General features: G+C 43.3%; 1 protein-coding gene across 8 annotated transcripts; it reads right to left on the bottom strand.

The window, feature by feature from the left end:
• Positions 1-371: 371 nt before the first annotated feature.
• LOC308389800 (uncharacterized protein) lies at positions 372-20,195 on the bottom strand. Of its 8 annotated transcripts, none has more exons than XM_080871328.1 (10): positions 19,187-19,317; positions 18,877-19,021; positions 12,012-12,329; positions 7,759-7,833; positions 6,904-7,206; positions 5,792-5,909; positions 5,056-5,332; positions 4,841-4,972; positions 3,071-3,183; positions 372-1,026 (listed from the first exon to the last, which is right to left on the bottom strand). In XM_080871328.1, exons 2-10 carry the CDS (start codon positions 18,926-18,928, stop codon positions 1,014-1,016), a joined length of 1,401 nt encoding a protein of 466 aa, XP_080727454.1. In that variant the 5' UTR covers positions 18,929-19,021; positions 19,187-19,317; the 3' UTR covers positions 372-1,013. The 8 variants fall into 8 exon arrangements, with proteins under 8 accessions (XP_080727454.1, XP_080727453.1, XP_080727456.1 ...); XM_080871327.1 differs by having other exon boundaries at positions 18,877-19,024; positions 19,187-19,297; XM_080871330.1 differs by lacking the exon at positions 19,187-19,317 and adding an exon at positions 18,500-18,702 and having other exon boundaries at positions 18,877-19,180.
• Between the last annotated feature and the right edge of the window lie 5,943 nt (positions 20,196-26,138).

Genomic DNA, 26,138 nt, shown 5'->3' with positions numbered 1-26,138 from the left:
GGAAAACGAACATGAATTCCTTCACAATGACATTAGCATTAGCTTAAAGTATACGAAACAATGACTACATAGACCCTCCCCACCAGGATTTGCTCCTAACGCTGCTTTATTATGTTGGTACATAACAAGAAATCATATTGTTGGGGTATTTCAAAGTGAAGTGGCTCTGCATTAACCTCCTGGTGTGTTGGTTCATTGATAAATTAAGGGGAATGTGAAGAGGGGCTGACCACAATCAGCCTTCTCATGCTTGCAGACTTTGTAATGAAGGCTGTCTAATATCTAACTTAAGGGCAAAATAACACAATAATAGATATGATAGACTGCTAATTCATGAAGACTTGTTAACTTTTGTTCATGCATATATTGCATTGTTTTTTTGGCGGGTGGGTGGGGGGTCAGTAACTGATTGTTAACAATTCTTTCTGCTATGTACACTTTTGGGGGTTTCAGCGCATTACTCCAAATCAAATGCTTGTCCTTATGATCAGAGACACCTATTAACAACAGTTTAAATAGTAAATAAATAAATAATGGTTAAATAAACTAAAACCAATTTAGTACATCCTACTGAAAAACATAATTTGTCACATTGTTAAAAGAGAAAAAAAAATCATATTCACTGGCACAGAAGAGGAATGACACAGCACTAGCATACATTTAAAGGACAGTCCTTGTGTGCACTGTCTGCAGGTCAGCTCATTGTCGTCTTCAGCCTTGAGTGATGCCGGGCGCATCTTTCTCAGCCTGTGCGTGCATGTAGTACCGTCTCGTTAGAGATAAAGGTTTCCCCGTAGGTGTTTCTACTACAAAGTTGTCACTTCTATCACATTTAGATCATTCCGGGTGACTCGATATAGACATGGCAGGAGACGTGAGGGCTGGTCTGAAGCAGACGTCCGTCCCGTGCGGTTGTTACCCATCCAGTCAGAATCGGACGAGAGCTCTCAATAAGCTAGTCATCACTAGAAGCACAGCTGTGGCTGCAGTGATAGTCACAATGGAGCTCCAACCTACCTCACTCCCCTGAGGGAAGACACGAAAAGAAGAGTGTCAGGAGTCAGCAGAGGTTAACTGTCACCAATAGATACAAACTAGATGTCTTATAGAAAGAATAGTTCCACGTTTAGGGAAATGGGCACAATTGCTTCTCTCAGAGATTGAGATGGGAAAAAAAAAAGGAGATTGAGATGAGAAGATTGTTACTGATTTAATGTCAGTGCAAACAAATCAGGGGGTAGTTGGTTAGGGAAACACCAACTCACACCTCCAAAGCTCACTATTTACAAACCACATTTTAAAATAAATACTAATTTAAGCTAAATATCATTTGGCTGTAGTTTCACATTTGACACAAATAAATGGTAACAATCTTCTCATTTAAATCTTGGCAAGAAAGCGGTAAATCATATTTCCCAATAAAATGGTTGAGCTTTTTCTTTACATTATTCATTCAGTGAAGCTCAAAGATTTCTTGTTTTTCAGTTTTGCCAAACTGCCCACCCGTCCCATGTTGACCTTTCATAAATGGTCCACAGTGGTTCATATTATCTGTTTTTCAGTGTGTTTCAGATTTTAAAGGCCGTATTTGGAATTTCTTCAGTTTATATTCTCCCATAACAACTAAACACAAAGATTCCTGACAAATAAAGGATTAGTTCACCAAAATAACAGAAAAACATATTTACTTCTGACTGTATGGACTAAAAGCACTAGGCTATCAACACTTTACATCTACAGGAGCTGCTCGGCCATGGAAACCCATCCCATGAAGCTCCTGGTGCAGTTTATGTGCTGACATTAATGCCAGAGGAGGTTTGGAGCTCTGCAGTTATTGAGTCAGCAGAGTGTTGTTGACCCTGCTCTGTAACTTTACATATCTAACAGTAGACGCTCTTTAGATTGGCCCATTTTTTCACAAATGTTTGTAAAGCCAGACTGCATTGCTCGATTTGCTTTGCAATGCAACTGAAAACACCTGATTCCCAACATAACGAGGTGTGGACATGCTTGTATTCTTTAAATTTCATCTTTGATACCTCCAAAGATCATTCGTCAGCTGTGTGGTTTATTAGCCATGCACTATCATTCCGTGGACTGTTGTTATATTACACAATTTATGAATAAAGGAGAGTAGTTTTAAGTAGTTTTTCGAGCCCTGCCATCTTTAGTACAGTGGCTAAGACAGACAGCGCCATTTCACCTAATCACTTTTTATGTAGTACTCCTTGCAAGTTCATTTTAATTTCAAGATCCCAAATATCCAAATATATATATTTACACATGACCATTTAACATTTGTATATGTTTATTTTTATCACCTCATTTTCATTATGTCTTTTTCCTCCTCCACCATTGCACTTTCTCCTCCCTTATTTCCACATCTTGCTCTTCCTCTTCCTTCTCTCAGCTGAAGTCAGGACTCTAACACATAAAAACCTGCTTATTTATTATTGACCCAATTACGTATTGTCAGCAAATTAGACGTGCAACCCTCCCATCTCCAGACAGCTCACAGCGAGCCAGCTAAACACTTTGAAACTCCAGGATTTCAAAGCTGACCTTGAAAGAAATTTCATGAAACTATAATGAGTAAGATATCATATGAAAGGGCATGGAGAGAGCTGTACAACATGTTTCATTTTTTCAATGACGGCTTAATGTTTTGCAAATGACACGCCGCAAGAATATATCTTAAAAAAAGTTTTTACAGCTTAAAAGCCAAAGATTTCAGCCAGTTCTGCTCCAATCATCTGGGTAAAGATAATAAAATGCACGATTTTAATATGTAATGCTTCCTTGTCTGAGGTCAAACATCAGAGTTGTTGTTGTTATAAAAGCAGGCTGATGTCAGCATGTTGTAATAAGACATCATAAAACCTTAAAGTTTTAGTATAGCCCTTGCATTCTGGGGGAGGGGGGATTACGCTCTCTGAGTGCTCTTGTTTTTCTTTCGTTTAGCATATTATTGAAATTTTTTTTGTGTAATTTAGGTGAACTAATCCATAGCATATTTTGCGAGAACCATAAGTAGCATTACGCTTCAGACAGATATAAGCTCCTCCCATACCTTGCTCTCTGGGACGCCAGCTCCGACAACCAGCACCAGACCACAGCCACAATTACAATCATTCCTATGAAGGGGATGGAGAGAACAGCGTGCTCAGACGGATGGATGAATCTCTGAGGAGGGAACAGAAACAAACACAAGGACCATGGCAATGAAGGGGATGAATGAATGATGGAGCGACGTAGCCAAATAATAAAACAAACAGATAAGGATGTGTGACAACGGCACAAATGGACCACCACTACACTACACAAATCACTCAATTCTAAGTGTGAAATGGCCTGTGGCTGTGATATACGGGGGGAAGGACTGTGATGGAGTGATTTAATATTTCCTATTAAACAAACAATGCATAACTTTACGGTGACATAAACATCAACTCAGTGTGAGTATGCGTGAGCAGTCCTGTGTGGCATTTCCTGGCTGCGTGTGATATCATGCTAGCAAAAGAAAAGAAAAAGAAGGAAAGGCACGCAGGATGGACTTAGCATATGAAGGTGTATTAGTCTCTCTATCCTCATTTTGAAGTTAAATTGTTCGTAAGTCGTAAGAAATTTGTCGTCAAACAGGCTGAGAGGTCATGGACATTCAGAGAACAAGGACAGCATCAGAGACAGGCACGGGTAGACAGTTTGACACGATGTGGAGACATCTCATCATGGCTGTTGCAGACAAAACACAGTTCTGTTTTCACTGGATGATTTCAACCATCGCAAGCATATGATCCAAATTCTGAGGTTTTGTTTAGATTTTTCACTGAGTTTTTATGCGCTCTTTTTAAAACTTGATAATACTCGACTTTCAGAGTAGCGACTGTCTTTGCATGGCAATGCAGGTGAAAGCACAGACTGTTCTACCGTCAGTGCATTCTAATTCCTCGGGAGCTTTGCAATGGAAATCACAACCTATGCTTTCATTCAGTGGCACCTGGAAGGCTGAGAGGTCATGAAAAATACATTGAACTGAGAAGTTATAACTCATAGTTCAATGTACAAACCATGCTGGATGCTTTCAAGTACTTATTATGTAAGAATAGTCGCGCTTTAAATGAATATGGCATGAATTGTGTTCACTTTCATTTCATTTCATTTAGATTTTTCATATGTAACTTTATTAGAAGGAAGAGAAACCAGTCTGGTATTAAATAAAAAGTCTAAACAAGAAAAAAAAAGCAGCTTAATTACATTTACTGTTTTAAAAAGATCTCAAGTCTGCTTATATGCTTCAGTGGTATAAAGTGCATTAGCTCCAAGGCGCCTGAATGCGTTTTATTAGAGATTTTGTGTTTTTGTCAAACAACAGTATTTAAGCATTGCTCTAACTGAGCAGTCAGGACACAGACACAGTGGGGGGAACGTTCCCCAGCCCAAAGCACACAGTAAATACTGATATGGGCTGACAGGCCAGGTCAGCTCATATCAACACATGTATCGCTGCAGTATGGGACACATAAAAAAGTGGGCTCAACAGACACAGGATACAGTGAGGAGCAATGTGAGGTTCGTTATGTGTTAGTAGATAGTGTGACTGCAAACAACAACAACAAAAACAACTTTACATTTTCTTCATTGTGTAACTGGAATATTGCTTTTAGAATAAATTCATATCATTTAAAAACAAGTTCAGAAAGCGATGATAAATATCTACTAAATATATTATTAGTAATCGCAGAAAGCTGTGCAGCTTTTCAATCAGTTGCTCTGCTGATGCCGGCGCTATACTTTTATTATAGTTTGTCCCGTGATGGGCGTGAGCTCTGCGGTTCCTCACCTGCGTCCCCCCCGACAGCTTCTCCAGCTCTGCCTTGCAGCGCTGCAGCTCCTCCTCCAGCTCTGCCCTCTCCCTCTGACTGCTGTCATACAGTACCTGCAACTCCTGCAGCTCCATCTTCAGACCCTCACACTGGAGGACACAGAGGCCAAAAGAATCAGAAGAATAACGTGTACCAAATCTGTGCCACTTTCTAGCAAAGCAGGGCACTGTACCTCTCTCTGAACTTGTGAGGCCTTCTCCTCAGCCTGTTTCAGCTGGTCTCTCAGCGAGAAGATCTCCCCGATCCCTCCGGTCCAGCTCGTCGGCGTCATCGGCTTCCCATCGAATGAGATGTTCTTCTGGATGGAGGCGTCCACCAGACGACAGTTCTCAGACTGGGCCATGGTCATGTAGCTCTCTGTCATGACCTCATCTGAGCCGGTCTCCATCTCCTTTCCCTCTGTGCCCTCCCCCGCGTCTTCCTCTTTCAGCGACAGGTAGACGCTAGAGCTGCGAGATCAAAAAGCGGCTTCAAATTAACCGGCTTCTACCATTTTTTTTATTTCTTATTGTAAAAACGGGAGGATGGGAGGATGTGTTAACCCTTAGAAGAAATGTTGATATCAAATGGTGACACTGTTTTGTCAACCTGCTTGTCAGCTACACATACATTTAAACCTGAAGTTAAAATATTTACACCCTATAGCACAGTAACAACTATTCTTTTCAATTTCCCAGTAAATGGCCAGACAATATTGGCAAATGCTCATCATATAGAACAACCTTACAATTCAAAGGCATTCTTAATTCTTAATTGCTTATGTGTAATCCCTCATATCATGCTACAACTTTACTGAAGTGCTTAAACAGGTGGTCGGTGCTGTGATGGGAGCTAGTGATACCAGAGGGTATCCCCTCCAGCTGATCCAGTGAGCACAGCTGACGAGCGAGCAGTCGTTGACCTCTCACCATGTCCTCTGTCTTTGCAGCAGCTGCAGCCTCTCGGAGAGCCGTCTGTTGTCCTCCTTCAGGGTCTGACACTCCTCCCTCAGCATACGGCACTCCTCCTTTAGCAGGTCAACGTCACCTGTCGGAGCAAGAAGGGCACATATGAGGATGTTTAAAACGACATTGTATACTCCTACACATCTTTATAGTACAGACAGTGTAAAACGTAAATTTTAGTCATCCGCTCTCTTGTCAGAGCACGAGAAGCTTTGGAACAATCTCATATCTGTCTGCTGAAGATGAAGCGACAACCAGCAGCTGGTTAGCTTAGCCTGGATTGGCAGCAGGATGACACATCCATGCCAGCTCTGTCTCACTGGTATCAAAATCCGACTGGCAGTTCCTTTAAGGCTTACAAATGTTTTAGTAAGTGCAAGAACTGAAGCAGAAAAGCCATTTTCACCAATAATGTTTGTGCATTTTGGGTGATGTTCCCCCCACCCTCGGTCCCACCCAGCTCCAGACCCCAGCGGTGACATCATGCGCTGGAAGTGTGGGTCCCTCCCTGTCGTGACCTCATGTCCCTGGTATTCTGAATATACACACACATGTCACTCCCTTTTCAACTCCCAGCAATCCTATTTTGTAGCATTTACTGAACCCGCCAGTGACAGATGTTCTTGACTGCAGTTTACTAACATGCTGTGAGGGAACGAGACCATCCTCGTGCAAAGACTGATCACAGGCTTTTTGTGCTAAACTTAAAAGCTTGAAGAAAGAAGAAAACTTTATTTTTAAGCTTGTGAAGATGTTTTCACCTCTAATCCAAGAGGCTTCAGTAAGAGTCCCAGGTATTTAACCCCTACTGGGGGTTGTTCCTGTGAGAGGTGGTCATTGACCTACTACTTCTCATGTCCTACGTCACATGAGTTAAGATGGAGAAAAAAGGTGGATTTAATGCCTAGTAGGGTTAAATTCACAAACTTAAAGATGACCAGTCGCCTTTTTTTCTCAAGTTTGTAAGACTACAATGACTTGGGTAACTAAGAACCTAATAAGACACACGTGATGCAACGTCACTTCTTCTCTGACATCTGTCCCCCCCCCCCCCCCCCCTTTTCCTCATCCCTCACCCTCTCTCCTCTCAGCCTCCCTGCGCTGGCTCTTCATGCTGATTTCGGCCCTGAGCGTGGTTATCTCCAGCTCGTACTCCTGGGTTTCTTCACTTAGGCGCTGGAGCTCGGCCCGCCGACGACACAGCTCTTCCTGCAGTGAGGCGATGTCGTTCTCCCTCTCCGCCGCTGCCTCCTCAGCGGCCTGCTGGAGCAGGAGCACCTCCTCCTGAGCCGTGCGCAGCTCCTCCTGGGCCTCGGCCAGCTCGCTCTCCTTCTCCTCCTCCAGGCTGTACATCTCCTCCTGCACAGAGCGCAGCTGGGCTGTGGCAAGCGGGGGAAGAGGAAGAGGAGGAGGAGGAGAACGTTAGGTTTTCTTTATGGCAGATGTGTGGGTGAGACTGCAGTGTCAGTATGGGTGTATATGTATGATCTCACCTGAGGCTTTGCAGTAGTGGGCCTGTGTGTGTTTGTGTGTGTAGGTGGTTAGTGTGCACTTGCATACGCCTGTGTGTGTGTGTCTGTGCGGGTGCTGTTTGAAAGAGGAGCTGATGTAACTGATGGTAACTGGCATGCTTTTTATTCAGGGTCAGGTTGGGATTATTAGTTTAGTCATTTCAGGAATGGAGAGTTTTCTCCACCTCGCAACTTAAAAAAAAAAAAATTTCCCTTCTGATTTTCTGTCTTTGAGAACAAAAAATCTGCATAAGTGGTAGCATGAAACAGAAGTCAAGCTAATAAATTAGCAGCTTAAAGATCAAAATCTGCAGAGACCTTAAGCACTGAGGGATGTAAAACTTTTGATTTTTTTAATCCAAGGGGAAAAAATGACACAAAATGTTATTTTAGAGATCTTTAGGCATATTGTGTTGATACCTTGCAGATTCTGGATCTGCCGTGTGAATGCCTCAGCCTGATGGGCACTTGCCAGACGCTCATCCTCCAACAGACCTGAAGAGGAGAGACGGGGAGTCAGGAGTGTGTAGTGAGATAAGAGGGAAAAAGTGCAGCAGGCCAAAAGAAGAAAGATGACAACTTGATAAGCTGTTCAACCTTGAGGCATGACTGGATGACACAAGCAGCTTTGTATGTCTGCTTCTGTTAAAAGCAATGAACAGTACGTGAGCAGACCGTCAATATTACTTAGCAGGATTTTTCTTTCTGGTATGCGAGTTCCTAATGATCCTTTTCATTGGAAAATTCTCTTCTAAACTTAACAGATAGCAGTAGAAAAATAACACAGAGTGTTTTGGCTGCCAGTTTCACAGCTTTTGGTTTGCTGCTATTTTTGAATTTCTGTTTATTTTTGGTCCCTATCAGTATGTCTCATGCCAAATGTTTTCTGCCACATACTTCAGGCAGATTCACTGATGGCTTTTATATAGCAGCAAGAGGAGCTAGAAGGATAGCGAGAGCGTATTCTTAAATCAAATCATATGTCCATTCAATTCAGTTTTATTTACATGGCACCAAACCACAACAACTGGCTCAAGGTGCTTTAAATTCTAAGGTCAAGGCCCTAAAATAATAGAGATAAAACTCCAAAAATCAGACGACCCCCTATGAGCAAGCACATGGTGACAGTGGGGATGAAAAACTCCCTTTTAACAGGAAGAAACCTCCTTTATGTTAATTGGGTTAATTACCCATGGGGTAATGTAAGCTGAATGGTGAGATGTCTCTATGTGTTAGTCCTGCGACAAACTGGCGATCTGTCCAGGGTGTACCCGGCCTCTCGCCCTATGGTAGCTGGGATAGGCTCCATCCAATCCACAATAAAGATAATGGAAGATAATGGATCGATGGCTAAATTATAAACACTTAGAGTGAATTAAGATACTTGTAAAAAAACATGCACACACACAAAGTACTTTCACAAGTACAATTTAATTGTAAAAAAAGGGTTTTTTTTAATCAGTATTTGGTGCACCTTTCATTAGTACAACTTCTTCTATACATTTTTGGAAACAAGTGGGTTGCTCCAAGTGTTTTGGAAAAGTTGCCACATTCCTTAATTGCTTGTGTCTCTTTGTGTAATCCCAGGGTGACTCCATGTTGCTAAGATCAGGGTCTCTGTGGGGGATGTACCATCTGCTGGAGGACGCCTTAGCCTTCTTGTGGCTTGTGTACTTAATGGCAGTGAGTTATCTACAGATCAAATTTCAGATCAAATGCCTTCTTCGTTGTGTTGTGTCCTGCATAAGAACCTAAACATGTAAAGTGCCTGTTATGCCCACTGACTTCAGGCTGCTGCTTGGAAGAGTGTTTCAGGTCTATCTGCGGCACCCCTCCAGGCGCCTGATCACCAACACCTGCGGTCTGTAATATGAAGCAAGACCAACAGACCCGGGGTATATTTTCATACCCCAACGTTTGGGTTCCTGCCATGCAGTCACGCAAAAGGTGGCTATCAACCCTGAGTTTTCCAATCTATTCACATAAAAAGGCATTGGCAGAAGGTGACCAGTCTGCTGGCAGCACGCAGGAATATTTTACAAAATAAGAGCAAACTATAAAATTAGAAAACTCATCATACACGCCAAATGCACAGTTGCTGCAGCCAAAGGAGAGGTGTGTGAGTGTGTGTGATAGGAAAAGTGCTGTACTAGCATGTGTATGCGCTTTAAGTGATTTGGTGGTCAGCAAGACTGGAAAAGCGTGAGACGGCCTGAATAAAATCTATTTAAAGCCGGGAGGAAAGTTGGAAAAAATGTGCACGGGAAGATCTGACTAAAAATACGTCTGAATTCACTCGCTGCCTAAATGTGAGTAGCTGCTTCTTTTCTGTATAAGCCAGTTTTAGCCTTACTATTTAAGCAGCAACCCGGTTGCATTAAATGGTGTGAGAGTAAATATAAACACATAATTCAACCTGGTAAGGCTTGCTTGCAAATTTTATATAAGGTCAACGAGTACAAGTTTGAAAATAGGGTAGGTAGGTATAGCGTAAGTTGCCTGGCAATATACTTCATTATGAATGATCCTTGTAATACAGAAAACTCAGTTAAACCCTGAAATTCTTTACTGACTCTTATTCCTGCTTGATAGTGCTGGTCTCTGAAGTCCATGTGATTATCACTGGGGCTGGATAACTCTCATGTCTCAAATGTCTCAAAATCTCATTTGGAGATTTTGAGACATTGTCTGTCTGTTTTTTGATCACCTGCTGCTTCACTGTTTCGCTTTCCTTATGTCCTGTTCAGTGACTGAAAGAAGTCTTTGATTCAATTTAGCTTTAACAATATAACATGTTTTGTGTTTAAACAGGGAGCTTAGCATTGTGACATTTTGTTCGGTTAAACTATCATACCAAATGGAAAAGACTGTGATAAGCCAACTTTAAGCTTGAAATGAGGAGCAAGCCAGTCACTGGCTAAAACTAAGATAAGGGCTGGCCTCTTCTTAGAGGGTTGGGGTCACTTAGGTCTCATCTATCTGCACTGGGCCTCTCTCAGCAGAGGGTGACTTCTTAAAAAAGACAGATAACCGCTGACTACACAGGAAGCCCTCCATAACAGGCCATTGTGCCATTTCACCAAACTCACCAGTCGCTTCCCAGAATGTTCTCACCAAGCTCATGAAATTCATAAACAATCTACTTGCTGAACATCAGCTGTTCAGTATCACCTCACAGTGCCACTTGCATGGATGTAGAATCTCACTTTTTTATTTTCATAATGTTTAAGCTACAGTTAGTAGATTGTTATCAATATTATTTATAACTTTTTCCATTTTAAATTTGGTTTTTAATGCCCTCAGATTAATCCATTCATCAAGCTACATCATTACTGGTGTGGGCGTAGAAACCCGAAACCGAGACAACCGCATCTGCATGCATCAGCTGCCAACGCACCGAACAGCTGACTGTTCCCAGAGGGTCTCGACCAATACTGAATTCTGGTTGAGGTCTAGGACACTCCGTCTAGAAACTTCCCGCAGTGTGAGCGCAGTTGTCTGAGGAATGGTTCCTCCCGCTGCCAGACAAACTGCTGAGCTCACCATGCTATGTCTCTAAGAATAACACACTGTTAAATGCACACACTCATAAACGCACACACACTGAGCTCAGTGTAACCTCATACCCAAGGCCTTAGTCACTGCTAGTGTCTCTGAGCATTATGCTCATCATTTCTAAGGTATGAGCTTATGCTCTTCTTAATGACTATGAGCAACAGACTGTCTGTAACCACATATAAACAGTTCGCCTTCTATATATGTATCTAACAAAATTTCACAAGGATGCCTCAGGTACAAAGTTAAGAGAGGGTTTTTTCTACTGATCAGTGTAGAAATAGGGGAAAAAATAGTGCAAACATTTATGTAAAAGTACTCTGAAGAAAATTCAGGCTGAGATTGTAACAGGAATTTTATAATCATGTGTCTTACAGCACAAATGGAGTTTTTTTCACAGCGAGGGAAAGGCCAAAAACAAGGTTAGTTAAAAATGTTAGGTAGCGTTTTTAGCTCACAGAAAATTTAGCCGCAATTAAATGAAAGGTTTTTTTTTCTTTTTCAACTTTGCTTGTTGGTCTTAGCTATTTCCATTATTTTTCTTTTCCACTCACTGAATATGCATGTGTTGGAAATGTAACGAATGAAAGCCCAGGGTTATTGCTTTTGTAAATGCGATTTAGGAGCGGCGCTGGCAAACAATTTGCAGATTTGAAAAATGATGGTTAATTGCAAAATGTAGATTCATTTCTAAGCAAAGCGCTTGGTGTAGCATTGCTTTTTGCAAAGCTGTCCCAGAATTAAAAGAAGGAAAAATTATTTTATGAAGAGAAATCGGCGAAAGAGGCCCAGCTATTTGTGTTTTATTACCTACGTGTGTTCAAATGTGACGTGCTTTTTATTCAGCTTTTGTTACCGATTCCAGTTGTGACTGAACATGACAGATAGAAATGTTAGAACGGGGACTATCATGGCAGTCAGCATATTCTATAAATGCCAGAAAAAATGTTACAGAATTAATGCATGTTGATGGATGATTAGTGCATTTGCATTGATTTTTATGGGAGATGCTTTAATGTTAATGTTAATAAATTAATAGTTAAAGGTATTAAATAATGAACATACATATTACAGTTAAGGGATACAGTCCTAGAGGTATTCAAGGCTAGAGTTCTCACCTTGCAGCTCGTGGAAGCTCTCCTGATGTTTGTTGGAGGTCTCTCTGGCCTCCTCCAGCTCCAGCAGCAGCTGCAGCACCTGCGCCCTGAGCTCCTCCAGCTCCTGCTCCTCAGTCAGCGACTCTTGCTCCTTCTTCCTCTTCTCCTCCCCTTCACCTTCCTCCTCTTTCAGTTTCTTTTCTTCCCCCTCTTCCTCCTGAGATCTCTCCTGGTCCATCTCCTCTTTCTCGTTGTTCTCCTCCAGGACTCCTCGCTCCTTGGCGGTTATCTCGTTGTCCATATTGGGGCTGCTCTCGGCTTTCAGATCACAGGGGTCATCTGGTAGAGAGATGGCAGACATTACGAGAAGGAAAAGGGATGGAGAGCCTTACAGGTGACAAACCCATCTGTCATCGCCTAAAAACTCAGTCACGCTTGGCTGCAGAGCAAATGGTCTCTTCTCCCCCGAATCAACAGCACCATCTTGTGATTAAAGTGGCACCGACTTCTTTGTACATCACATCCTGTTCACTCTGATTTAAGCGTAGCTGTTCAATCCCACAATATAACTGAAAATCCTCTTTTGTGATTAACTCTAAGACGCAATCCTTTTTCTTGAGCGATTCCACTGATTAAAGGAAGAAAATCACACGTGCCTTAAAATGTCAGAATTTTGTAATAAGCAGATGTTAATGTAGCAGCATTCACACGCAACATATTTCTCTTTATTCACCGCATTTCAAGCTTCGTTGTGTTTATGGCACACGCATCCTTGTATCCGCACTGTGGATTTAAATGTTTGGCCAGCAGGTGGAGCAGGTTAGCTGACACAATGCGGAAACAGAAGTGGGGAGGTGAAGCAATCGCTATGACTCACCACTCAGCAATGCACCTCAAAGTCCACAACAACAGAGCTACCACTCATAGTAAGAGAGATGTGACACACAGCTCTTTCACGTGCTCTTGTGTCACATTTTTGCCTTCTTCTTAAAAGATTTCGCTCAGTAATAAGCTCAGGCCCAATCAGAAGCTCTAAAACCAAAAATGAGACATTATATATGAGGCAGACCAATAAGAGTGAACTTGATTTTGCATTACAGCTCTTTGTCTCGCTGCAGCTACTGAGACAAAGTCAGAGCAGTTCAGAAGAGAAGGCATCCCCGGCAGTTCTTCTTGCATTACACACACACGCAAACACACACTGACCTAATATCCTTTCACTCTCACTTCTCAACAGCATGCCCTCCTGGGTCAAGTCCTTCTCAGAAATAAATCAATATGTAGTACTGCGCATTCATGTCTGAGTGGTCTCCAAGTGGCCAAAAATTGCTGTTTGTACTCAGAAAGCAATGTGAGGATGGGAGAGGGGGAATAGTGTTCACTGAGGGACAGAAGATGGAGAGACGTGATGAGAAAAAAGAAGAAGGCTGCAGCAGGGGACGGAATAAAGCATTAACTAAAGATCTACCCTAATTAAGAGCGATGCTCACCGGTGTAATCTCGGCTCTGGGGATGCTTCCGGTTCTTGTGCTAATTATTTTTTCTTTCTTTTTCTCTGCTCGCTAGATGTAACCGTGTACATCACAGCATATTTTATCATGCATCTGTGACAGCCTTATTCCTTCCTGTCTCATAATGATGTTAATTTAAACAATGCGGCCCCTGAGAGGCATGCGAGAGGTTTCATGAGCGCAGGGCTATTTTGTCATTAAACTTTGATGCTGGTGTAACGAGTTAGTCATAAAGAAAGAGAGAGACGGAGCTCTGTGGCGGGGAGTTTTAGCCGGAGCTGCTTGTATAGCCAGGGGCGGCTAAAGGCCATCAAGAGACAAAAGGCTTCCCACTGAATATCACTCACATCCAAATCTCTTACAGGATATGTTGAGCTCATGGTAGGCAACTCCAAAAGGCTTTGGATCAAGTGTTTTCTTTTGTAAATGTCTATTCTGTATAGACGGTCATTATTGTCCTCACTTTAAAAAAAACACTTTTTAGGTATATTTAGGAGAAAGAGTCTGGCTTTGCATGATGCATCGTGTGCAAACCCTTACCACCACCTTTCACCTTTCTACTCATCGTATCGCTCTTAAAAGAAGCTTAATCTTCTCACCTTGTGGGTGAATATCGAGCACATTATGCAGCCAAATCAGCTGCAGTGACACCTGTGCTCACTCCACTGTGCTTGATTTTTTCTTTTAGTCACGCTGGGATTGCATTAGACATGGACGCCGCGCACATACAAGAGCAGGCGACGGACAGCGGTGTCATCTCAGGAGCAGTGCAACAGCTCCGGGGAGAGGACGCCTTTTATCTATGCACAACACATTCTTTCATAATCACACTGCAGCACAGCACTCTGAGTATGTTGGTATACACACTGTGCCACTTTAGAAGAGAGGCAACAGGCAGAGCCAAGTAGTCTTTGTCAGCATCTCAAAAAGGCTGCCTGAGATTTAATTCAAACATTTAATGTGTCAACACCAGCCTTTTTGTTTTGCTTCTGATTTGGCATTCTGCGATGGAGCGTGGAGCATAATGAAAATTGCACTTTGCAAAATTGAAGAGCAGAGCGGGGATTTTTAGCCAGCAGAGGGGTGGGTGAGGGACGGGCAGCGAAATCTGAAGCTCAGCCTCGCAGTCTAATTAAGTAGACAGGAATTTACTGGAAAAAACAGCATTTATGCGCTCACCTTTTTTTTTTTACAGTCTTTATCTTTAATGATACCGCTTCATGCAATCAGGTGTAATATAATAGGAAATGTGGAGCAAAGTGCTTTCGAGAGAATAGTCTCTCCCTATTGCTGCTAGTTAAATGAATTGACTGCTAGTTAGGTAGTTAGGAACATCTGGAGTCAAATCAGCCAATAAAAGAAACGACTGCTCGCTGAAAGGCGGCGCTGGAGGAGGCTGTCTACGGGTGTCGTGTCCTGGGTGTGTTGAGACTGAGCAAACAGGTGTGTGCTGCGGTGTCAGTGGTTCATTTGTGCATATGCCTCAAGAGTTTGCATTTGCATATGAATACACGCCAAGAGTGACCACTTCTCTTTGGTTTTGCATGTGTGTAAATACATAGAATATGAGCACGCATACATGTGTAGTGAGATCCCCACTTCTGATGAGTCTATATACACAACATACTGTATTTATGATCATATATGTCTGTGATCTGCTGTGTGTGTGTGTGTGTGTGTGTGTGTGTGTGTGTGTGTGTGTGTGTGTGTGTGTGTGTGTGTGTGTGTGTGTGTGTGTGTGTGTGACGGATGTACGTGTAGGAGGCCATGCATAATGCACAACACCCCCTCCTACCCCAGCTTTGAAATCAGCCCTGCTCTGATGTTGTAGCTTTTTCCCTGCACTGGCACACTTCCTCAGCAACACATAATACAGAGGAGGGAGGGGGAGCTGAAATAACAAGGAGCCACCGTAGGAGCATATGTGAAAGGGAGACGGGGAAAAAACAATTAGAGACACACAAGGAAGGAGAAAGATTTACGACGTTAACCCCACGCATCTCCACATCCACCATGCACCCTTGGTCAGCACACCAACAACCCAGAGCTTCAACATATAGAGAATCACCATGGTGATAAAGCTGTATTTTGGTCCACTGCTTTGCTTTCCATAGAAACCTTTCCTTTACCCCCCCCAGAGAAGAGTCTGTGCAACTGTATCAGGTGCACTGTCACGAAGCCCACACGGTGAGGTCACCATCATATGAGATGCACTGCTTTCAAGCTGCGTGGAGACTCCAGATGAGCAGCAAGCGACAGAGGTGGAGGTCTTGTGAGGTTAAAGTGAGTTTATCTCTTTCCCTTGCTCTCTCTCTGTACTGCACTTCAGAGGCTGAAAAGTCCAGGGAGAGTGAGGAACAACAGCAGCAGGAGAAGAAAAGAAAGTTGAAGCGACTTAATCAGCCGTTCTGTTATTTAAATGGAAAATTCGTATTTGCGCTTTCAAAGGGGAATAAGGGAAAGTGGGTCAATGGAATAGAAAAGCATCGCAGGATGTGCTATAATTTGGCCTCATTAGATGAGTACGCACAAAATCTGTGTCAGTGTGTGCATGCTGTAGGTGATTTATTCAGGGAATGTGTGTTTTTTGGGGGGGGGGTTTTCAATACGAATCTGTGGTGGTGCAGTGTGTGCATAAGCTTGTTGCATAGCTATTCCATTAGGGGTTTGAATAGCATCAGAAGAAGAACGGAAAACAAGTCATGCAGTTATAACCCATTTCATCACAAATGAACCCTCCCCCCAAACCACCACCCCCAGCAAAGCAATCACTATGGAAAGCTTTTTTTTAATCACTTAGGTCTTATTTTGAAAAATAGGGGATACCACAGCTCACTGTGTATCTGCCAAAATTCAAAAAAGATAAATCCAGAGCACGAGGAAGGGTGCGCTAATGATAGGTTGACAATGCCAAGCATTTCTGCGAGGGAAACAAAAAGTTAAAGCCATGGGGGCGGGAGGGGGGCTGAAAGAAGGAGCTGCGGGAGTTCATGAACCTTCTCCATTCACTTGAAAGTTTTAAGAATTTTTCCATTATACAGCCGAGTAAGAGTAAAGCACACATGGCACACTTGGTTTAGCCAGGGACCTGCAGAGTGCCTTAAGAGCCCTTTTTCCCCCCTATTTTTTTAAATGAAGCACTTAAGTCTGGTGAGAGAGACCAGAGAAGTGGGTGGGGGGAACATGTGACAGTGAGAAACAGGGATCAGGGATGCTTGAGGACAGAAAAGCATGCGAGATTTGTTTTCGTTTGTTGTTCTTGGCTTTTTGGTTTTTTGGTTTTCTCAAAGGTCTAAGCAGCTCCCACATCTACAAAGTTTGTCCAAGGCAGCAACTTTGCTGTTTATTAGTTCCGGAGAGCTGAGAGAAATTCTGTTTGTGTATCTTTGGGGAGTATCACTGCTGATGTGAATTTTTGCAGCATGAGGGCACAACACTGGAGAGAAGATGAGGGAATGGAGGGAAAGAACAGGAGAGAAATGCTGCGTGGGCTGACGCGCTGGCAGGTGCAAAAGGTTTGTGTGTGTGTGTGTGTGTGTGTGTGTGTGTGTGTGTGTGTGTGTGTGTGTGTGTGTGTGTGTGTGTGTGTGTGTGTGTGTGTGTGTGTGTGTGTGTTGGAGGGTGCGTGGGTGCTGAAGAGAGCAAAGGATTCCATCTGAAAGAGGGGGACGAGATACTGAGTGGGAAAAGCTGAGAGAAGGATGGAGAGAGAAGTGTTCGGCAGCTCGTGCAAGTAGGAGGGAGGAACAATATGGTGGCCAGTGGCGGCATCGTATGCAGACACCTTGTAAATGTCAGATGTGCCTGTGATCTTGCTCGGCGGCAGCATGTGTTTGCACAGGAGCATCTGCAATCTCTGTTGGTAGATGTGGCAAGGCAGCGTAGAATTAATCCTCAGCAAAAGTGCAAAAACCAGAGAAATGCTGTTGATTTTTAATAAAATTGCTTTTTTGAAGAACCCAGACTTATGCTGAGAGTTAGGGCTGACCTCAGCCAGGGCACAATAAATGCACTTAAATCCCTTTAGATCCCCCAAAGGTACATAATTCAAAACTATATCACTTATCAACTCAGCTCAATCCACTTTCTAGGTCTTTTTATTCTCCAGAAGTCAGCCCTGACACCACCATAAGCTCAGTGTTGGCCGTCACGAGCACTGAATTCCCAGCTTTAAAAACATGCCTCAGGTTGTGATGAAAGGAAAAAAAATAAAAGAGTCCCTGGAGTTAAGAGGCTAGATAACAGGAACAAGCTTGTTAGGTAAGGAAGGATTTCTCCTGAGACAGCATCCGCGTTACGGCGATCAGGCTTCAGCACAACAAATGTAATAAACAAAACTGCTCACAAATGCAAGTGGTTCGATAAGTCTACGGGCATCTATGGTGAGCATATTAAAAGAAATGAGCCACCCAGTCCTTGCTCCTGAAAGTTCACTTTTAGGACATTAACAGAGGAAAAGGAAACCTGACTCTGAGCAAACTGCTGACCTGTGTATGTGTCTGTTTCTCCGAGCCCCTCCACACCAATAAACATCCTCCTTCCAGCGTCCACACACACACACACACAGGGCCACTCTATCTGCAAAACACATACTCCTTCCTCATTGAGAATCATGGAAAGAGAGAGAGAAATACCACACATTTTCTCTGCATAGTTGAACAGTACTAATTCTATCTGAGGCGAAAACATAAAATAAAGATGCATTGTGTTCGCTGTCATGCAGCAACTTTCAGTGGAATGAAGTTACCAAGCAAGCCTAAGTGCAGCTGCTCATCTGCTCCAAGCCACTATGTGCACTAAAACAACGTCTCATTCCTCCGCAGATGATAATCTGTGTAAAACATGAGAGAGATTCAATCTTTAACAAAAATAACACCCAGCTCTGCATGACTCCAGATTCCATCAGTTCTCCATCGGGATAACATATGCAACAAATTCAACAGTGCTAAACGCTAGGCCTAAATTATTTCCTGCCTTTGGCTGCCAGCAAATCGTTACCTGGCAGCGTGTCGCCTCCATCAAACGTCCACAGATGCCGTATCTTACCGTGCTGTCCACTCACTCACTCAGTCAGTCTGTCAGCTCGACTGCAGCTCTTTAGAAACACGCTCCCACAGTAAACACCTCGACACCAGACCACCCTTCTCCCGTTCCACATCCTGCCCACTTTACATCACTCACTTTTAGAGAGCATGCTCTTTCTTTGAAAAAAAGAAAAAGAAAAGAGAGAGAGAGATAAACATTAACCATCTACCTTTTCCCCGGCTGATCGCTGTCTATATAATCTGTAGTGGAAAAAAACACCGCCACACGGCTGTATCCAGCTACGCGGAGTCGCAGATGAACACACACTGACAACACAGCAGCACACAGACCTGTGGAGTCCAAAGCCTCCTCTATGAGTGGAGGTAAACGCAGTCCATCCATAGCCCCCCTGTCGCTGCTGCGAAGAGGGAGAGACGGAGGAAGAGTGGGCGAGAGAGGGTCAGAGGGTCCGCACGCCCACCTCAGCGGCCGCTGCTGCTGCGCGGAGAGGAGAGGAGAGGAGAGGAGGGAGACAAACACACGGAAAGTACTGATCGCGTGTCAAGTACTCGTACAGCACGCGCGCGCGCGCAGGCTTCGAATCTCGCAAACTTGGCACACGCAAACACACGCGCGCATGCACACACAAACCGCCCGTACCTCGGGAGAGTTTGGGAAAGATCCCGGGAGCTGAAGGCTGGGCTCTGGAGCGTGGGAGAGATGCCGAGAGGGAAGAAGAGGGGAGGAGCGGAGCGCAGGGAAAGATGCTGTTTTCCAGATGGCAAGCTCCGTCTCCCTGCCCTCTCTCTCTCTCTCTGTCTTTCACATGCTCTCTCTCCCTTCAGGCTCTGTTTACTATGTTTGCACTCCTTTTTTTCTGCACCATCCTTCTCACCAATGCCTCCACTTGTGCCCCTTTTGCATTTGCTGACTTTTTACATTTGTTTACGGATTCACGATCATCGAGGCTGGGACGCAGATCTACGCACAGACGCGGACAACAATGATCACCAAGGCCCCCTTTTTTCAAAAGTCTTTTCACAGGTCCAAATGTGTGTGGTGATGCTTTAGACTAGCTTGCTAAATGTTAGCTTTAGTTGGAATCTTGGTGATTCATTTTTAGAAGCCCTAATAACAGGTAGTGTGAAAGGCATCACTGGCAATGCATTAAAAGTAGTTCAGACAATCACAGAACCAAGATATATGCAAATCCTACTTATAATAAAACACCGACCCGTGCTTCCCTTTTTTGTGCACACATTTACACTCACATACACTCTCTCTGTCTCTCTCAATTGCTTGAGCATATTTTGGCCGTGGCCCCAAAGCCAAATGAATTTACCTATAATGAGATCCAGAATCCAGACAGGCTGTTGCAGTGGAGGCTGACAGCTAGCGTCGCAGATTACTGATCATTTCCCCTCCATTGTTCATTTCCTCCCCTCCCCTTGCTGACTCTCTCTCTCTCGCTCGCTGCTAATGAACAGTGTCACTTATGCTATAAATATATACATCATCTCAACCATAACACCACTCGCTCAATTTTCATCACAACTTTCACACACACAGCTTTTTTTGTCTCTCCGTCTGTCTTTCAGCCCCCCACCACCACCCATACACACAGTTTCTCTCTCTCTCACACACACACACACACTTTCTCACACTCAGTTTCAGCTGCCATCACATCTGGCAACTTCTGTGCAGTAAGGAGCCAGAGATTTGAGGTGTGGCGTGAAAGCCTGAAAATATGTCAGCAGACAGAGAGAGAGAGAAAAAGAAGAGGAAAGGAATGGGGGGCCAGGCTTAACCGTTCCCTGGCCCAGGAGGGGGATATTTCTAACACTGCACTGTCAGGAACCAGGAAGTGCTTTGCAGACAGAAGATGCACACACAACGTTTGACACATGCACTCTCATGTGCAATCTGGCAGCATCTGAAAGAGGAAATGTGTTTAAAAAAGGCACAAAAAACTGTAGCGGAACGGAAATAGAAGGAAGCAGAAAACCCGTGTCTGAGTAGCAGCATGTTCCTGTTGTTTGTATCTGTAATGAACAGCAAGTGATTTCTGAGAGGTCGACAACACAAAACAAGGGATAGGAAGAAAAAAAACAAAAACTGGAAAAGACCGATGTCTCCTTGTAAGCACTTCCTTTACTTCCTTGTGCAGCTTTTCTCGGGCAGCCTTAATCCTCAGACAAGGAGCCTGAGCAGGGAGACATCTTTCAGCTCTTAAGTCATCCCACAGTCTCCTCACCACACACAATAACACCCCCCACACAGACACACACACATACACAGGAAGGGAGAGCTGTGGAAAGCGCAGGCTGACAACACATGACAGGGTGTTGATAATGAGCTGACAATGTCTGGCTTCAATCCACGAATGTCACTCTAGTGTGGCAGAAGCAGCCGGGCTGCAAAGTAGAAGTGCCAAAGAGGAAATGCAGATACTGTCAAACCTTGGTCAAAATATTTTTAGTAGAAAGTTGAACCAGATCGATGTCATGTACCTGCCTCACCACAGGCCCCACAGACTCAGCCATGAAGCTGCAGTGAGGATAGCGCTGACTGCTGCACTGTTAGAGGCTTAAAAATCACTCAGAAATGTTGTTTGGTGGGAAATCGCGAGCATTTTATTGCAGCAAATGTCTCTACGAGTGCCTGTTGATCAAGATCTGGTCGTCCTGCAGTGAAACTGTTAGAGATGAGTTGTTTGTTCTGCTGCAGAGAGCAGTCCTACAGAGTGTGAGGTCACATGAAGGGAATCTGTCCAATCTGCTCAGACTGTGGTCTTTGTCTTGTCCAGATTCAACAAGTTACTGTGCCCACAGCCACAGTGCAGACGTCAGGAATGCGAGCCTATATTTGGCATGAAGCAAAAGAACAGATACGCACAAACATGCACACACACACGTCCAGAAGCCCCTTATTTCTTACTATTCCTCATATGCGGCATCACATTAAGCATCTTGCATTAGTGTAGCGACTGAATACGAGCGTTGACAAAGGATTTACATAAAAACGTGCATAACAACATGAAGAATTCATGCAATGACTGAGAGCATGTCTCACTACCAACTCATTTGATTTGCTGCAAAATTTCCATAAACATACGTACACAGCTGTGGTCCCCAGAGAAAAAAATCCTACTGTTTTCAGCTATTAACATTTGTGATTTGTAATGACGTGCGTCTGTAACCTTTGTACCCCCCCTCCACACAACCGTGAGGCTGTAGCATAAAAGAGGTCCTTAACTGGTGGACATTCCTTAATAGATTACGCACTAAGTACTGCCCTGTTTAACAGTCACTAATTTTATTTGTCAGCTGGGTGCTGCAAAATACAGAGAGGTGATTAGTGGTGAAGCTAGAAAATAAAGACAAACCACATGTTATTGAAAATCTGCTAATGCTTCCATTGGATGCTTCTGTACCTTTAAAACCAGCTTTAGAGGTGGCCTGGTAAATAACATTAAACTCTGGGCAGATCTGGGGCATGTAGATGTTTTTCACCAGCGCTGTAAGCTGAAACACTGTGTACCGCAATGCACCGAGCACTAGAGGACTACACTGTAAAATTTAATGAGCTGGCTTTACTTTAAAAAAAGGAAAATGCAAAATTGATGACTCAAAGAAAAAGTAACCTCAACTTAAGAGGAGTAAGTTATACTTACTTAACAGGGTACCAAGGATAGTATAGAGCCACAATTTGAAGTTAAAACTGTATTTTAAAAAGTCTATAGAGTTGTATTTTTTATAACTTTAGTGAATATTTTGGCAATAAATTCAGAAAATGTCACTATAAATGGTTATTATATTTATTAGTCAAGTCAAGAGTACTCGTGCACAATATTTACATTAAGTGTTATAAGATGTGGATCCAATTCCGTGTTACACGCATAAGCCTCATACGCTACACAGTCATAGGATTGCTGATTTTATTAGTATGCATAAGAGCCTTTCACTCCATCCAGTGCATCACTCCAGAAATCTCAGACATGGTGGTCCGTTGCCAGCGAAGCCTTTACACTGTTCTTGCCCACACAAACGCTTGGCACCACATCACACATCTGGTGAAATAATCATCACAATGTCAACAATAACAGTCTGATGAGTCTAGACTTGCAGAAGTATTAAAAACAAATCAAGCACACATTATAAAATTAATTACGTATGCACAAATACTCCTCAGCATTTGGGCAAGAAGTGCAAATAAGAAATTTCAGTTAAAATTCACTCATTTATTTAAAGTAAAGACATTGTTTGGAGTTACAGGGTGGGAGTCAAAATGGGTCCAAAGCACATTTTTAACAGCAGTTAAATCACAAACCAAAATAAACCTAACACAGACGCAGCTGCGCCGAGAAGAGCTATCACAAGTGTCATGCCGACCTTAAAAGGAACTTTGCAAGCATTGATGGCAAATTAAAAACACACTATCAAAAAAACACTTTTTTGTTGTTTTCACAGATCTAGCAACTGCCCAACAGCTTGTTAAATTTCTCAAAAATGATCATAATGACCAACTGCTGGTCCTGTGGCACTGGTCAACCAGCAGAAACCTCACTACAGCCATTGAGCTGGCATAAATTGCTTGCGGATACACCAGAGGGATCAACAGGACGTATAATTACTCTGCAATGACAGTGTATCATTGTCATTGTCTGCAGGCCGTGTAATGGAACCTCAGAGCCATAAAAGACAGTGATTCACCCCCACAATCGACTTTACACCACTGGGCTGCCAGCCTTTAACTCCAAGCATCACTGTGGCGCTCTATGGTTGCTTAGCAACTAAAGGAAATTGGAGGTGCCTTTGAATTAGGGCATTTTAAGAGGAGATTTATATGAAGACCTTGATGATAAATGCCTCCATAAATCTGGAACTTTCTATTTCTATGAATTAATCGCTGGAGGTTCTAATTCTGGTTTTAGACACTGCAGCGTCACGGGGGCTGCAGATCTCACGCTGGCTCTATTATGAGACTGTGGCTCGTTTCCAGATGCAGGCTACATTTTCATGTTATAGTGCAAAAGCAGAGGAAGGGAACATGGCCTGTTTCCATGACACCATAAACAGGAAATAGGAAGGGCCCAGTGCTGCCAGAGCAGTCTACGTAAATCACCGAAGAAGTTAGCAGAGAGGTCAGAACTTTCCCATAATTTCAGTCAATGCACGAACGACACCAGAGGATTTCTGAAGAGTAGCGCCTCCACCCTTGGCTTCAAATGGAGGTCCGATGGGCCTGTAGCCCAAAAAGTGTTGCATTTGGGGATTTTTGTTTTCAGCATTTATTTTCAATGAAATGAGCTGGAGCATGGGATTTCTAGCTCTAGCCACCTGATAGTGGTTTACATATGCTCCCAACTTTAGGTGTAGTTTGGAAATGAGTGCAATCAAGAAAGTATGTTCCATCCTAAATCCCTGACAGACCAATCACCACAGACATACATTTGATGGGTGCTCTTTTTATGTGTAAAACAGGCTATACTAAGGACCCTTAAAATAATGTTTTTCTTTTGATTTGAACCAGATTTACACAATCACTTAAGCCTTCAGCTCTCTTCACTCAAATTAATTGAGGCCTACGTCGGCAATGCCCTCTATAAACTCCAGCCTATGTTTTTATTTATGGGATTATTTGGAAGTGAACGGACTCTACGCACTCAACCCACATTTTTATAAAATGCACGTAAACAAAAAGACAGCGGTACTTATAGCTAATTCTATCTACACACTTCCCACTCTGTTTTCCCGCAAGTGAAAAAAAGTGTCCCTCTCACTCCTCCTCCTCACTAGAGGAGAAAGCAGGAGTGAAGCTGCGGCAGTCCTTTTTGGCGGCCTCCTCCAGGTCCTGTCCCCTGCAGTCACCATGCCAACCTATGTGAGGAGGAGTCTTAGCTGCGGGCCCAAAGAGACTTGATGAGGTCCTGTGATAATTAGCACCTCATTATGGAGCCCAGTGAATAGGCCAGCGGGCTCCAGGAGCCACAAGGGACAGAACAATGGAAAAAAACACACACACACAAGACAGAGGCTCACATCAAAGGGAAGCGCCCACTTTTTAGACCACGTAATAAAGAGGAGAAGGAAGATTGGGGAGGAAAATATTGCTCTCGATTCATACCTAAAAATATAGCTCATAATCCCAGTTTTTAAGCTTCCGCGTGTGGGTGGTTGGGTGTACGTGTGTGTGTGCTTGTGTGTTAGGATCTCTGCGTCACTCCAATCTGAATTTTCCCCCCTCCGGAGGCCTTAGTTGCTCCTCAAATGCATGAAACATAGTCAGTCCTCCCACTCTCTCTCACACACACACACACTCAGAGACAGAGAGAGACTTATGCATAAGCAAGTCACCATTTCAGTGTTGAACTTCAGTGAGAACCAGAGCCAGAGGGACCCCGGTTAAGCAACATGTCCATCATCAGCATTCCTGTTCCTGTGTCTCACTATGTGTCTGTATCTCTGCTTGGCAGGCAGGCGCTAATCACACAGACATTACCATGCACATGCTGAGCCAGGTGAACCGTATTGCACTGCATCTGAGTTTAACCACGCACTGGGCTTCATTTCGGGTGTATTGTGTCAAACACTGAACATCCTTTAAATACTAATACATTGCTACTGTTTCACAAACTTAAACTTAAAAAACAAACAAACAGTAGTCTTGGCATATTGCAAAAGCAAAGCCCATAAAGTAAGCACTAAATCTGTTCTTCCCTCTTAACTGTGCAGTGTTTCCTGTACCTCTGACTGCCACACAAACCCCCAAAAGCAGAATATTTTCACACCTATGATTAACAGTTGTCAAGCGGTTCTTTTCATCAGGCGCTTTTCCCGTTTCACTCAAACACACCTTTCGTGATTGTGCCCAGCGAGCTTAATGTTAACTTCATCAGTCCACTCCACTTCTTTTTCTAAATGAGTCTGGCTTAATCAGCTGTTGCTTTGCAGACGTCAGATTGTTGACGAGGTCGCAGGGATTGTTGATGATTCATCCATATATAGAATGTGTTTGTCCTATAAAGTTGCAATGTTTAACAGAGCACCACTCAACACTTCCTGGAGACTTTTTTCAGTGATATGTGGGGGCACGGGGGGGGGGTCCTTTCAAATGCCTTTTTCCTCCTTCCTTGTCCATGACATCTCAGGAAGAGGACATTGCGAGCTACATTTTATTTGCTTAGCCTAATTTTCAGCTGCTCGGTGAGTTGTCATGGTAAGTAAGTGTTATCACAAGGTTTTAATTTACACTTTACCATTAGGTCCGGAAATGTTTGGACAGTGAGAAAATTGCGATTTTGTCTCTCTGTTCCAGCACAGTAGAATTTAAACGAATCAGTCAAGTGCACTTTCATCTTTAATTTGAGGTGCTGAAAAAAAGAATGTGTCATTGACTACTGAAGTATTTTTATTAAACAGGTTGAATTAAAAAAAACAAAAAGGTCCCAAGGAGAGCAGGAACATTAGAAGTAGCCTAATTAACAGTTTTTGGTTCTGGGAAAAAAAAACAGAAAATGCTTTGGTTGGTTTGACAGGATTAAAAGCCCCAGTCTGCTGAACAATGGTGGATAATCACAGATTTCTTTCTGTAGCAAAGAAAATCTCTCTCA

This window comes from Rhamphochromis sp. 'chilingali' (assembly GCF_963969265.1).
Source record: "Rhamphochromis sp. 'chilingali' genome assembly, chromosome: 2".
NCBI classification, from domain to species: Eukaryota; Metazoa; Chordata; class Actinopteri; order Cichliformes; family Cichlidae; genus Rhamphochromis; species Rhamphochromis sp. 'chilingali'.
This window is presented reverse-complemented; position numbering and strand designations above follow the sequence as displayed.

Excerpts from the sequence above, each read along its gene's own strand:
- LOC308389800 (XM_080871328.1), bottom strand. The coding sequence starts at position 18,928 with ATGGATGGACTGCGTTTACCTCCACTCATAGAGGAGGCTTTGGACTCC. Across the intron at positions 12,330-18,876 it reads GGAGGCTTTGGACTCCACAG|ATGACCCCTGTGATCTGAAA; the intron begins GTCTGTGTGCTG and ends TCTCTCTACCAG. Across the intron at positions 7,207-7,758 it reads GCAGATCCAGAATCTGCAAG|CCCAGCTGCGCTCTGTGCAG; the intron begins GTATCAACACAA and ends CGCTTGCCACAG.